The 15,000-nt window shown below is 43.8% G+C and overlaps 1 protein-coding gene across 4 annotated transcripts in view; it reads left to right on the top strand.

Moving 5' to 3' along the window:
• wdr62 (WD repeat domain 62) overlaps window positions 1-15,000 on the top strand; it is a 40,223-nt gene that overhangs the window by 15,112 nt on the left and 10,111 nt on the right. For all 4 annotated transcript variants that reach the window (XM_078284143.1, XM_078284145.1, XM_078284144.1 and 1 more), the window contains exons 13-23: window positions 1,453-1,578; window positions 1,978-2,048; window positions 3,174-3,295; window positions 3,458-3,533; window positions 4,074-4,185; window positions 4,690-4,753; window positions 5,818-5,931; window positions 7,545-7,651; window positions 8,806-8,870; window positions 9,003-9,248; window positions 11,362-11,441. In XM_078284143.1, the coding sequence (XP_078140269.1) occupies window positions 1,453-1,578; window positions 1,978-2,048; window positions 3,174-3,295; window positions 3,458-3,533; window positions 4,074-4,185; window positions 4,690-4,753; window positions 5,818-5,931; window positions 7,545-7,651; window positions 8,806-8,870; window positions 9,003-9,248; window positions 11,362-11,441 (1,183 nt within the window). The remainder of the gene's footprint in view (window positions 1-1,452; window positions 1,579-1,977; window positions 2,049-3,173; window positions 3,296-3,457; window positions 3,534-4,073; window positions 4,186-4,689; window positions 4,754-5,817; window positions 5,932-7,544; window positions 7,652-8,805; window positions 8,871-9,002; window positions 9,249-11,361; window positions 11,442-15,000) is intronic.

The raw sequence follows: 15,000 nt of genomic DNA, 5'->3' as shown, positions 1-15,000 counted from the left end.
CAAAATAATAATCTTTATTCATATAGCACTTTTCAAGTGTTATATGAATAGTGCTTTACTTAAAAAACTGTATGTGATAATGAAACATGATTTTCAATTGTACTATTATAGATTATTTGCATTTAGAATCATTTTCAACATTGGCACAAAATGGATCAGTATTTGGTCCTTTCTGTGTGTAATAGAGCTGAACCATTCAAGATTCAAGAAAAACTTTATTGTCCATTAGTGCAGGCAATAATGGAAATTTATCTTTCGCTGGTACATAGCTCACTTAGAGATACAATACAGTGCATATAGGAACATAAGTGCACATAAAAAGACAACACAGTACATGTAGTAAAATGTCATGCAGTTAAAAAGTTGACCAGTGGCAGTTAAGAATTGAATACTAAATATAAAGTGCTGTATGCAAGATATAAAGTGCTGTATGCAAGATATAAAGTGCTGTATGCAAGATATAAAGTGCTGTATGCAAGATATAAAGTGCTGTATGCAAGATATAAAGTGCTGTATGCAAGATATAAAGTGCTGTATGCAAGATATAAAGTGCTGTATGCAAGATATAAAGTGCTGTATGCAAGATATAAAGTGCTGTATGCAAGATATAAAGTGCTGTATGCTAGCTCAGCTCAGTAGGTCTGTAGGTTCCTTCTAGCTGTTGAGCTGTGCAATGGCAGTGGGGATAAAGGATTTTTTAAAACAGCACTTCCGTGCACAGGGGACTCTGAACCTTCGCCCCGAAGGTTCAGAGTCATCAAAAAAACAATTCATCAAAAAAACAAAAATCAAATATGAAATTCTGCAATGTCCAAATCTCAGAGTCTGCAGTCAGTTTCTTCAGAGAGAGTTCGGTCCAAACTGGATTTGTGAACCAGGAGTTTTAGAATCAAACCTTCATCAGACTCAAACTCAGTGAATCTGCTCACTCACATCTAGTTTTTAACTAAATCACTTTTCTTTAAATTATTTTAAAGTTCTGAAAGATTTATGACAAGAAAAAACTTGCGATATTCTGTCAAATAATCGCAATTATATGTTTTTGTCAGTATATTTCAGCTCTGGTGTGCGAATCCCACTCCTTAAAGACAGACATTGATCACTTGGCCGACAGGCTCTGACCTGTGTGACCTGTGTGACCTGATGGCTGACGGTCTGAGTCCGTTCACTGTGTGGGACTTCAGACAAGATGCTAAGCTAGCTGCTACGCTGCAGCTAACATCCACAGTGTGTGAAGTGTCAGCAGGCCGGAGACTGTACTAATAACAGAGTAGATTCATAATAATGAACTAAACAAATCCTGGCACACAGCTCACACTGCTGCCAGTGACTCACAACAGCAAGAAGATCAGACAGCTGATTGGCTGAAAACACTTCCTCCGTTATCAGTGTGAATAGCAGCGATGCAGTTTGAGTTGTGAGCTGCTCAGTATTAAGCAGGATGCGTTTCAGGTTTGAAGCTGCTTGCCTCGGCCAGCAGAGACCGTCTGATCCACGTCTTCGACCTGGAGAAGAGCTACAGCCTGCAGCAGACCGTGAACGACCACTCCGCCTCCATCACCGCCGTCAAGTTCACCGGTACGACAAACTGCCGAGTCCCACTGTCCGTCTGCAGAGGAGTCAGCTAGCTACAGATAGAGCTGCAACACAAACGACTAGTGAAAAACTAATGTATAGGAATCATTACATTGGCAAAGTACATTTACACATGGAACATAGCTTAGTGTACATCGTTACAAGACAGAGAAGAATTAAACCAATTAAAACAATGATATAGAAACAATATAGAAACAGTACTGTGTTTACCTCAAAAGCAGATGGAGACAGGTTAGATAGATGAAGATCTATGGAGACTGAACAGTCCTACCTGTGTTGTAAGAGACAGACTGAACAGTCCTACCTGTGTTGTAAGAGACAGACTGAACAGTCCTACCTGTGTTGTAAGAGACAGACTGAACAGTCCTACCTGTGCTGCAGGTGAGAGTCCGGAGGTGCGCATGGTGAGCTGTGGAGCCGATAAGAGCATCTACTTCCGCACAGCTGAGCAGGTCAGTCAGCAGCAGGCCTGAACGATATGGAGAAAATATGCGATGTGCGATAAACTTGTTGGATATTGCGATGGCGATATGATATGCGATAAATACAAATATTAAGGCATACTATTTCAATGTGTCTCTGACTGCATGTGCTGAAAGTATGGACCCCAACAATGAATATGGTTTGCTGTGTAATGAAATACATTTCCAGCATTAGTGCAAACTGCAAACTTTATTTGTGAAAATAATAGCCCTAAAGGCCAAAACCTAAAGCACAAAAGATGCTTCGTCACCCCAGCCACCATCTTCTCCTTGTCTTGGATAAAATCAAAAAAGCTGTAGGAAATACAGTCGGCGTTCCCTGAAAGTCTACATCTGAACATTACCTTGTCCTTTATATAAAGCTACCCAAGCGATTTGTCCGACCACTAGAGGGAGACAGAAACCGCAACACATTTGTAAACACACAGCAAACCTGCTGGGCTACAGAAGCCCCTAAGGACAAACAAAACTTTTACTCGCTCGCTTCATCGATTCCACCATTACCAGAATTTTTTTCAGGGAGGGGAGGGGGAGAGCGCCGCTTTCCAACGAGGGAGGAGACGAGCTAGTTTTAAAAAAGAAAATCTTCGATTCAGATCGAGTTTGACAACAAGCTTTAGAGAAGAGGTGAAACCAGCGACTCAGCTGCTGCTGTGTGGCTGTTTGTTCATCATTACGTCTCACAAAGTCTCCACGCAGCAGGACGGGTTACAGGGTCTGAAATCACTTATTACGGGTTTAAATCGTCGGACGCTGCTCCACTTAATTCTCTTCTTCATTTGTTTTTTCACTCATTTTTTTAGGCTACCGTTTGCTGGCCGGTGCAAGCTCTCGCTCTCTGCATGTCCTATGCACGCAACTCGCGTCACTGTAGACTTGCAGGCGATATATATTGATAGATAGAATATTGCTTTAACTAGTCTGAAGTCGCTGTAAACCGCAGCCTGTCATGTGTTACTGTTTAAATATCCGCTTTAGGGGGGAAAAAAGGAAAAACAAAGTCACTTTGTGTATGTTCCGGTCTCCCATGATTCCGTGTGCGTGTGCGTGTGCGTGTGTGTGTGTGTGTGTGTGGTGACGACCTCCCTGATCCAGACGGCGGAGGGTTTGACGTTCTCCAGGAGTCACCACGTGGTGGAGAAGACCACTCTGTACGACATGGACCTGGACGCCTCGCGGACGCACGCCGCCATCGCCTGCCAGGACCGCAACATAAGGTGGAAAAAACCTCTGGAAGTTAAACCTAATGATGTCACTTTTTAAAGGATAGTAGGGAACTGAAGTGCTTGGTTGACTGACTGAGGATTTGAAACATATTGAATCATGAAGAACTTCAGGTGATGGTTGTTGTTCAGCGGTAACTGAGCTGTCGTCGGCAGGGTTTACAACGTGGGCAGCGGGAAGCTGAAGAAGTGTTTCAAAGGCTCGTCCAGCGACGATGGAGCGCTGCTGAAGGTAGGCACGCCCACCGCACTTTCATGCAGTAGCAGTAATTAGGGCTGCAACTATTTTCATTATCGATTAATCTATTGATTATTCTTTTGATACGCCGATTAATCATTTAGTCTATAAAATATCACAAATAACGACAAATGTCCATCTCAGTTCTCCAAAGTGATTCTTCAGATTTCTTCCTTAAAATTCATTTAATAATGAGATGAAACTGAGAAAAGCAGCAAATCTTCACATTTGTGAAGCTGTAACCAGCAAATATTTGGTATTTTTACTTGATAAATAACTAAAACTATTCATTGATTATCAAAATTATAATTGATAAATTTTCTGTCAATTGAGTAATCGATTAATCGACTAATGGTTTCAGCGCTAGAATGTAGATCCAGGGTTTCTGCTGGGTTAGGCTGGACCCTGGGAGTCCATAGGGGTCAGACTGTATGTTGAGCAGCTTTAGCAGCACTGTGTTCAGCAGCGGAGGAACCCGGCTGAGCCGCAGGTTCCAGGCCGGAGGCGGTGCGCTGACCTGTTTGTTTGCTGCAGGTTCAGATGGATCCGTCGGGGACGTTCCTCGCCACCAGCTGCTCCGATAAGAACATCACTATCTTTGACTACGAGTCAGGAGAGTGCGTCGCCTCCCTGTTCGGACACTCTGGTAAATACTTCGTCTCATAGCTGCATTCAGTGTAGAGCTGCATATGTTGTGATCTCAGTATAACTTAAGATGTGTATTTGCTTTTCAGTGTTTTTCAGTCATTTTTAAAAAAATTTTTTTTAGCACTACTGAAAGTAAAGCTTGGGATACTAATCCGTGATGTGTAGTCCAGGGAGTCTCCTCAGTAACTTGTTTAGGAAGACACAGTATCTGAAACTCCGTTCCCCCTGAGAATATATTAAAGCCTTTTGTGGTTAATTTTGTAATCCTACTTGGGAGGTTTTTTGCTTTTAGTCTTTGGAATCCATTCAGCATCCATAGATGCAGAACACTTCTTTCAGAAGCCCCTAACCCTAAGTTATTCAGGGTTTGGATATTTGCATTTAGACTTAGGTGGCCAGGAAAACCCTTTAGCTGGAGTGGTTAAGGGTTTAATAGTCAGGTAAAACCCTTTCCTCGACTCCAGAGGTTTGATTGCTTCCTCTGTTGTCTTTATTTCCATAGAGATTGTCACCTGTATGAGGTTCAGTCAAGACTGCAGACACCTCATCACCGTATCAGGAGACAGGTAAACCCATCAGACAGGTAAACCTCAGTCTTTACCACATCAGACAGGTAAACCTCAGTCTTAACCTCATCAGACAGGTAAACCTCAGTCTTTACCACATCAGACAGGTAAACCTCAGTCTTTACCACATCAGACAGGTAAACCTCAGTCTTAACCTCATCAGACAGGTAAACCTCAGTCTTAACCACATCAGACAGGTAAACCTCAGTCTTTACCACATCAGACAGGTAAACCTCAGTCTTAACCTCATCAGACAGGTAAACCTCAGTATCTTAACCTCATCAGACAGGTAAACCTCAGTCTTAACCTCATCAGACAGGTAAACCTCAGTATCTTTACCTCATCAGACAGGTAAACCTCAGTCTTAACCTCATCAGACAGGTAAACCTCAGTATCTTTACCTCATCAGACAGGTAAACCTCAGTCTTAACCTCATCAGACAGGTAAACCTCAGTATCTTTACCACATCAGACAGGTAAACCTCAGTCTTAACCTCATCAGACAGGTAAACCTCAGTATCTTAACCTCATCAGACAGGTAAACCTCAGTATCTTAACCTCATCAGACAGGTAAACCTCAGTCTTTACCACATCAGACAGGTAAACCTCAGTCTTAACCACATCAGACAGGTAAACCTAAAAGTGTTTGGGCTGTGCATGTCTTAATGCGATTCTGCGTACGCCGATTATGACCATATTCGGATTAAGGTAATCAGAAAATGCTGTTTACATGGCAATTTCTTATTCAGACTGTTGTCTTAAAGATTATTACCTGCTGTCCAGGTAAACTTACTTACTACCAGGAAGCAGCCCAGGGATTTTCTAACTGTTTTGTCTAAATCAACACATGAATGTAATGTTTTGTTCAGTGATTCTCTTCGTTACGACCCTCCACGCCACCTGAGCAGCTGCTAGCTCACATGTTGCACTCGTACTTCAGAAACACGGCTCTGTTCCAAGCTGAGGATGCTGATATCATCTCAGGATAGAACCACAGATGTCTGCTCAGTTTTAAACTCAATAATTTAAACAAACCTTTCTGCGTTTTGTTTCGTTGATCTCTAGCTGTGTGTTTGTGTGGCGTCTGGACTCCCAGATGACCAACACCATGAGGAAGAGGCTGGTCCGCAGGAGGCCGACGGCTGCAGCCGAGACCTCCACCAGCAAACAGCACATCAGGTACACCGTATGAGATAAGACAATACTTTATTGTCTGTTTGCGCAGATATTTGTTATGCATTTGATGCCATGTCAGTTAAAAACATCATTCCACATAGACAAACAACTTTCATCCACAGTCATGCTCATGCACAAAAAGCATATTTCAATATTGCACGCTCCCTAATAGCAGTCTAATACAAGGTCCTTCTCAATTATCATCAGCCTTAGTCACCTCAGGTACACTACATCACCTCAGGTACACTACACTCTACATCACCTCAGGTACACTACATCACCTCAGGTACACTACACTCTACATCACCTCAGGTACACTACATCACCTCAGGTACTCTACATCACCTCAGGTACACTACATCACCTCAGGTACACTACACTCTACATCACCTCAGGTACACTACATCACCTCAGGTACTCTACATCACCTCAGGTACATTACATCACCTCAGGTACACTACACTCTACATCACCTCAGGTACACTACATCACCTCAGGTACTCTACATCACCTCAGGTACACTACACTCTACATCACCTCAGGTACACTACACTCTACATCACCTCAGGTACACTACACTCTACATCACCTCAGGTACACTATATCACCTCAGGTACACTATATCACCTCAGGTACACTATATCACCTCAGGTACACTACACTCTACATCACCTCAGGTACACTACATCACCTCAGGTACACTATATCACCTCAAGTACACTACACTCTACATCACCTCAGGTACACTACATCACCTCAGGTACACTACACTCTACATCACCTCAGGTACACTACATCACCTCAGGTACACTATATCACCTCAAGTACACTACACTCTACATCACCTCAGGTACACTACATCACCTCAGGTACACTACACTCTACATCACCTCAGGTACACTACATCACCTCAGGTACACTATATCACCTCAAGTACACTACACTCTACACCACCTCAGGTACACTACACTCTACATCACCTCAGGTACACTACATCACCTCAGGTACACTACATCACCTCAGGTACTCTACATCACCTCAGGTACTCTACATCACCTCAGGTACACTACATCACCTCAGGTACACTACATCACCTCAGGTACTCTACATCACCTCAGGTACACTATATCACCTCAGGTACTCTACATCACCTCAGGTACACTACACTCTACATCACCTCAGGTACACTATATCACCTCAGGTACTCTACATCACCTCAGGTACTCTACATCACCTCAGGTACTCTACATCACCTCAGGTACACTATATCACCTCAGGTACTCTACATCACCTCAGGTACACTACACTCTACATCACCTCAGGTACACTATATCACCTCAGGTACTCTACATCACCTCAGGTACTCTACATCACCTCAGGTACTCTACATCACCTCAGGTACTCTACATCACCTCAGGTACTCTACATCACCTCAGGTACTCTACATCACCTCAGGTACTCTACATCACCTCAGGTACTCTATATCACCTCAGGTACTCTACATCACCTCAGGTACTCTACATCACCTCAGGTACTCTACATCACCTCATCTCACTGAGCGTTAGCTTTGTGAAACCTGCAGACTGAGTACCAGCGTCTCCTGTGTTGGTTTGTAGGAGGGAGACATTCATCGCTGTTCCTTCCACCCAGCTTCCTCAGATGGAGGAAGAGGAGGAGGAAGAGTTGGACCCCAAGACTCCTGCCAGATTGGACTCCACTTATGGTGAGGATGAAGGCTCCACCACAGCCACAACACTAGCTCCACGAGTAGATAGATGAAGAACAGGAGGTAGAATAACAGAATTTAGCCTTGTTTCCCTCTAAAACACAAAGAATAGTAGCTCTGATCTCCGTCAGCAGCTCCTCTGGTCAGAAGTCACAACGTCACTCTGTGGATTTTACTGCTGTTGCTCTTTTAATGAGGTCAGACAACAAACCAGCATGTGCTTACTGATCAGCAAACTCTCCTGACACTAGGCTGCTGGGATCAAACTGTCCACAGAAACACTCGGGGCGTTTTTCTACAGCTGTAGTTTGTTTGCTTTGTTCCAAATCTGCGACTAATTTGTTACAATGTTGCAGTTCACCCTTGGTTCGGTTTCTTTTCACACAGCAATATTTGTAAGCGGACCAAGATTTGTAAACAAACGCCATGCGCGATCAAACTGGTCCCTCATTGGTCAGAATTTTCGTGCCGGAATTCTGTGCTTCATGGGAAAAAAAACAAGACACAGGAACGCAATGGAGCATCGACTTGTGCACCAGCAGCAGGACAGGTTATTGTCTTCGCTGTTATTCTCTGATTTGTATACCAGTGTTTACTGCATGAGCAGAATATTCAGTTTGAACGTGAATCAAGGCTGCGTCTGGAGAACAATGTGTTGCTGCATTTGATTCGACAAAGACGCTCCGTTTCCAGACTCCTCTGTAGAAGGCGCTCTCTAATGAGCGCCTACAGTGACATTCACCCACCAATTTCTACTCAGAAAACGCACCAGGTAAACCATCATACGTAGCCAGTTCGGTCCTTTGGTCGAATTGCATCCTCACTACCAAGGAACCACCAGAGTTGGTTTGGAAGCGGACTGAGACCGGTCTCTCAAGATAGTCTCAGTCCAGTGTTCTGTCAGCACACTGCCTCAGAGTCTGTTCAGTCTCTCATGTTACGTTGTTTGGTTCGAGATTGGAAAGGCAAACTGCAACACTAAGAGCAATTAAAAGTGAATGTTTTACCACAAAAAAGTGATCACATAGAGCCTTAATGTCTGTATTGTGATAAAGAGTAAAACAAACCAGAACAGGGACAGATGTGGAACCAGAACTGAAATGTTCAGTTGCCTTGAATCCACTGACCGGTCTGTTGTGTTTCTGCTGCAGACTTCCCTCCGGACCCCCAGCTCCTCCAGACCAACGGAAAACTCCCCATGTGGTTCCGCAAACTGGTAAGCCCCCCCGCTCTCCACACACACACACACACACACACACACACACCTACACACCTCAACCAGTAGGCTACAGTATATAATGTGTAATAGTAATTTAACATCAGCGGGTGTATGTTGTGTGTTCATCAGGGTCAAGGTGGAGGTTCCTCTGCGGTCCAACCAGCTGCTGAGCCCGAGCCCCGCCCACCACGAGGCCGATGGGCGGAGCAATCCAACCCCCTCACCATCTGCTCCCACTTCTCCCCCAGTCCCACCAAGGAGCAGGAGCAGGAGGAGGAGGACGTGGATGAGGAAGACCTGCACTTCCACCCTCAGAGCCTGGACAGCCTGCTGGGGGAAGAGGAAGAGGAAGAGGTGGAGGAAGAGGAGGAGAAGGTAATTAACATGCAGAGGATTGACCAGTGGGTGGGGTTTAGTGGGGTGAGGGTCATACGACAGCTGTAGTCAAACACAAAGCTACTGGAAACCATCTGGGAGTGCTAGTCAAGCTGTCATGTCAGTATTTAGCCAGTAGGTGGTGCTGCTGGACCTGAGTGAGGCGCTGTGCTGCACAGCACACCTGCTGATCCAAAGCTGCACATGTGGAAATTTCACCTGGAAGTAACTGCTGCTTATTCAGCACCGTCTGAAATGCTTTTTCCATTTCAGTTTGTGGTCTGAAGTGTCTCGTGGATTTAGAGAAGGAAAGTGAATTGATTCTACATCAGTTTGTTTGATAGGTCTTTTATGGTTACAGTTCTTGCAGCGATGTGCATATTGTTCATCGGAAGTTCTTGTTAAAATGGTTGCTGAACGTAGGTTTGAATTATGTTGAAATACTCCGTTGGAGGTCAGCTTATCTTTAATTTAAGCCTGATTGAGCTGTAGCAGCTAGCCAAGTTAGCCGGCCTGACAGCCCAGTCACAGGCTACACACCAACCAGGGGAGAAAGCTACCCAACCGTATGTGTGAACGGATTACTCTCCTCTACAGCTGGATGCATTCACAAAAGTTAAGCAGTCAGATATAAACCTAAATATTTTCCAATCCGTTGCAAAAGAACATTATGCTCAGCCATGACTTTTCACAGGATTTCTGAAAGTTGTGTAAAGTGTTTCCTTGAGACACAGTTAAGAGACATAAGCGTCAAGAATACATCTTAAGGTATTCATGATGGTTGGCTTGTGTGCAGAGGATAAATTTAGTGTTTGTATGAAGTTCATGTAATTTCACAGTGGAACATATAGTAGCTAGGGAGTAAGTCCATAAGCTCTGCTGTGTGCTTCAGTGTACAGATACTGTTGGCTTTGGGCACTCTGTTTTTTCTTTTTACCGCTACTTCATCCCTATAAGTTAATATTGTTGACCTACTAAGTTTTACTTTGAAAGACTCTGTCATATTAAGGTTTCCTTTTGCTTGAAATAAAGCTGTTATAACTTTGTCTTGCTTTAACCGTAACAACAAATTATATGACGATATCAGTGCAGCTAGTGAAAAACAATACTGAATTTTTCACCCATACGCTCCAACATGGTGAGCTTGTAACTAGCACTGTGCTACATTTCTCTGGTTGACATGGTAACCTCTTGGTGCTTTACAGTGTAACATCTTACAGTCTGAAAAACAGTCTGCCTTTAACAAACGGACACTAATACAGATAAAAAAAAAAGAGAGAACAATCATCACCAATTTGAAGGTTTGTGTGTGTAGTGAAGTTGTGTAGCTTCAGCTGTGTGCTACTGGTTGAACTCTGAGAATAATGTTGCAGCAGCAGACGTTAAAAGCTTTGTATCCCTAAGGTGCTGCTGTTAGCGCTCTGACGCTCCCCTGTAATCTCATGGAAACCTGACATATAGATTTTATAATGGATGTTGTGGCTGCACTCGGTCTCATCACACTTTTTCAGCTCTCTCTCCTCAGTACTGCAGAGGCAAGGCTGCTGCTGGTTAAACCATCAGATCATCATGTCTGGCCAGTTAGTCCAGTTAGACCAGAGCCATATATACACAGTTAGTCCAGTTAGACCAGAGCCATATATAGACAGTTAGTCCAGTTAGACCAGAGCCATATATAGACAGTTAGACCAGAGCCATATATAGACAGTTAGTCCAGTTAGACCAGAGCCATATATAGACAGTTAGACCAGAGCCATATATAGACAGTTAGTCCAGTTAGACCAGAGCCATATATAGACAGTTAGACCAGAGCCATATATAGACAGTTAGACCAGAGCCATATATAGACAGTTAGACCAGAGCCATATATAGACAGTTAGACCAGAGCCATATATAGACAGAGTTAGTCCAGTTAGACCAGAGCCATATAGACAGTTAGTCCAGGTTGTACAGTGTCTTCTGTAAAACTAGGTGTTGGCTGTAAATATGGAACAGCGTGGTCCATGACATCACCATGGGCATAACATGGACAGCAGAATCACAGTGTATGACTCTGTCTGAACCTTGGGTCAGATTAGACTGAGATGTTCCTGTGACTCTGTTTGATGTGAAGGTGCTGCAGGTTCCAGATGAAGAGAAGTTTGCTGCTCTCAGCTCCATCCTGTACCCCGCCAACAGCACCGCAGCTGAGGGGTGAGTGGAGATTGGATAGAAAATGTGACATATATATATGTATATATTAGGGGTGTCACGATTTCGATTCTAAATCGAAAATCGATCGAAATGAGCGTTCGATTTCGACCTTCACAAATCACAAGCAGGTTCGCGATTCTCCCAGTATTTTTTTCTCTCCACTCTGCCTGCTTGCACATGTCTGAAGAAAAAAAGCCATTTCAGTGACGACAGCGTAGCTGCTAGAGAGCGCCCGTTCTATATTGCACTATAGCGCCCAAGAGCGCCCGTCATTTTAAAATCGTTTAAAATGTACCAAAAACTGAAAATCAAGTTATCAGCTTTGTTTTATACTTCAAGTTGTCATCGATGAACCGGAACCGGAAAATACTGAATATCTGGTGACATTGAGACGTTTGATTTTCCCCGGGTTTAGTCGTCCTCCACCTGTAAAAATGTCTTCGCCGGCTAAGCGTCACGCTTTTAAAACCTTCTGGAAGCTGTCAGATTGCTGTGAGACAGAACCTGACCCGCCGTGTGTAGTGGAAAGTTACGAAGACATTGTGAGTTGAAGTCTTTTGATGGAAATCGGTTGTTCTTGCTCGATAAAACAAGACACAAGATCACCTTCACTAAACAGCGGGACCGGCCCGCTCTCACCGCCGGAGACGGACGCTGTTTTCCGGGAGGCGGAGCGCCGAAGAGTCGGTAGGAGGACCGGCCGGGTCGCAGAGACTTTTATCCATATAAGTTTGGTGACTTTTTCCATGTTTGTTTGGCGACTATTACTGTCTGATCTTATTACTGTGTGGGCTGAGGCGCTGGAGGTTTTGTATGTATTCTGAAAGCTTATCGTTAGCCAAGATAGGAAGGATCTGTTTTGTTGTCATACTGTGAATGTTGACACTTCAGTGAGGAGACGCCCTGAATCGCCTTGCCATGTATTTGGTACCAAATTAAAGGGAAAGTTGTTGTTTTTTTTTCAATGGAAAAACTTTGAAAAAATTTGACCATATGGCCTTAGTGTGGTACATTCCAAAAAAAAATATGGCAGTTATATCACACTTGATACCATCTTTTTAAAGAAGAATTTGAAAATGTAAGACTCGATAGTCTAACAATGGCATAGCCGTCAGTGCTGAAAAAAAAGTTTAAATCGAGAATCGAATTGTGGATTTGGAGAATCGTGACACCCCTAGTATATATACACGTGTGTGTGTATATATACATTGAGCTCCAAAGACCAGTTTTTACCACAGTGCTGTTGATACCATGGAAGAAGTAAATTCAGGTCAGTCCATGAGACTCCACTCCTCTATACCTGTCCACTATCACACTACATCACTCCTCTATATCTTTACACACTAAAGGGCTCATCCTTCCCAGGTGCTTGAACGTTTTCAAGAGTCTCCTCAATATGGCGGAGCAGCGGCTCCACCCTGCGGGGGAACCTCATCTGAGCCGCTTTTATCCACGATCTCCTTCTTTTGGTCTCGACCCAGAGCTCGTGACCATCGGTGAGGGTCCTACAAAGATCCACCGATAAATTGAAGAGCTTTGCTTTGTGGCTCAGCTCTGTCTGTGCCGCCACAATGTGATACAACACTCGTATTACCACAGCATTACCACAGCATTACCACAGCCACCCAACCGGCGGTCAAACACACCGCTTCCTTTGCGCTCAATAAGACCTGAGAGACCTGAACTCCTCCGCTTCAGGCAGCTGGGGCTCAGGTCTCCTTCTTCCACTGGAGAACCATGGTGTCCGACTGAAGGTGCTGACTCTCATCCCAGACCGCTCCAGTGCACATCGATGACCAAAGTCTGATGAAGTCAAAAGGACGACATCATCTGCAAACAGCAGTGATGCCGCCCTAACCAGTCCCTCCAGGAACTCGCGATTTTGCGATCGCAATAATTAACGCAAATTCAAGAAATCTCCGCAATATTTGCGAGAGCTTGCAGTTTTGCAAAATTGCCGCAACTTTTCCACATGAAACGGACAAATCAACAGACCGCTTGTGATTTGGACCAATTGGACCAACTCACCTGCCAACAAAAATGACTGCCATAGACCGTGCAAAACAAAACAAAAGCAGCAAGAATCGAAGTGAGTGCAAAATTCAAGCTCTTGGAAGAGTTAATAGCTTAACCAGAGAGTGGGAGAGAATAGGGGGAGGCTGTGTGTGTGTGTGTGTGTGTGTGTGTAAGTGAGTGTGTGAGAGAGAGAGAAAAAAAAAAATTCCTTTGCTTGCAACTTTTCCCAATTCCCGCATTTTTACCGCAAAAAGAGCACATAAAACCTTGCAAATTGTATCGCAATTTTTGAGAAAAGCCGCAGCAAAATCAAGCATTTTTGGCCGCAATAATCACAAAAAAACTCAGCAAAATCCTGGAGGGACTGACTAATGTCACCCAGCAGGGAGGGGGACAAGGTTAATCGTTGTCGGAGTCCAATGCCCATCTTGAAGCAGCTTGACTTGATGCCAACAGCACAAACCAGCTGCCAGTCTGAACCGGGACTGAGCGGCTCACAGCAGCGACCCGGCTCCCCGTACTGCCACGGCGCCTCCTACAGGAAACCTCAGGGAACACGGCCGCTCGCCTCCTCAAAATCCACCAGGGCCGGAACAATTAATTCACAGAATCGGTTGTGCGAATTCGTTGATGTGGATTTTTATCAGACACATAGCATTATTTTTAAAATCTTGAGGCTGTATGCATGAAAGATGCATCTTAACAGTCATGCAGCAGAGAGGCAAAGAAGACCGTTTCCCGTATGAAGGTGTCTGAAAATACGACCGAACCTACGAGACATTCACAAAACACTTCAAAACAAGAAGTGTGAGAATATTTGAAATGTAAACTGAAAAGGGCCCCAGAATTGAACCTTGTGGAATGCCCATTCGGCAAGTTTGGACGGATGACTGGGTAGAGTTTATTCTAACACACTGCTCTCTGCATTCAAGATAAGATCTAAACCAAGTTATTGCATCATTTGAGAAATTACATTTTTGGAGTTTATTTAAGAGAATTTCATGGTTCACGGTATCAAATGCTTTTTTCAAGTCCAAAAATACTGCTCCCACTACACTGCCTTCATCTAATGAATGCTTTATAGTTTCAGTGAGGTAACAGTCTAAACCCAAATTGGGTTTCAGGATTCAGTTCAACCAGGATACCATGTGATCAATAAAAGTTCAGTGACAACAAAGTCTGACTGTGCAGAATTCTGTTTATTTCTGAGACTCAAATCTTTCCAGCGATGCCATTGGCTGCTAGAATGTAAACAACAATTTAAAAATGTCGTTACAAAGTGACAATAATATAATTTGGATGGAGAGCTTGTGAAACTGTGATGGTCAAGAGTCTCATTAGTGATTACTACAGCAGAATAACATGGAGCTGATATCACCATTCATGTTCCTGACAGCAGAATAACATGGAGCTGATATCACCATTCATGTTCCTGACAGCAGAATAACATGGAGCTGATATCACCATTCATGTTCCTGACAGCAGAATAACATGGAGCTGATATCACCATTCATGAATGGTGATATCAGCTCCATTTTTAGAT

The sequence above is a fragment of the Centroberyx gerrardi genome, chromosome 6 (genome assembly GCF_048128805.1).
Source record: "Centroberyx gerrardi isolate f3 chromosome 6, fCenGer3.hap1.cur.20231027, whole genome shotgun sequence".
NCBI lineage: Eukaryota > Metazoa > Chordata > Actinopteri > Beryciformes > Berycidae > Centroberyx > Centroberyx gerrardi.
The sequence above is the reverse complement of the archived record's forward strand: the minus strand, read 5'-3'. Positions and strand labels throughout refer to the sequence as shown.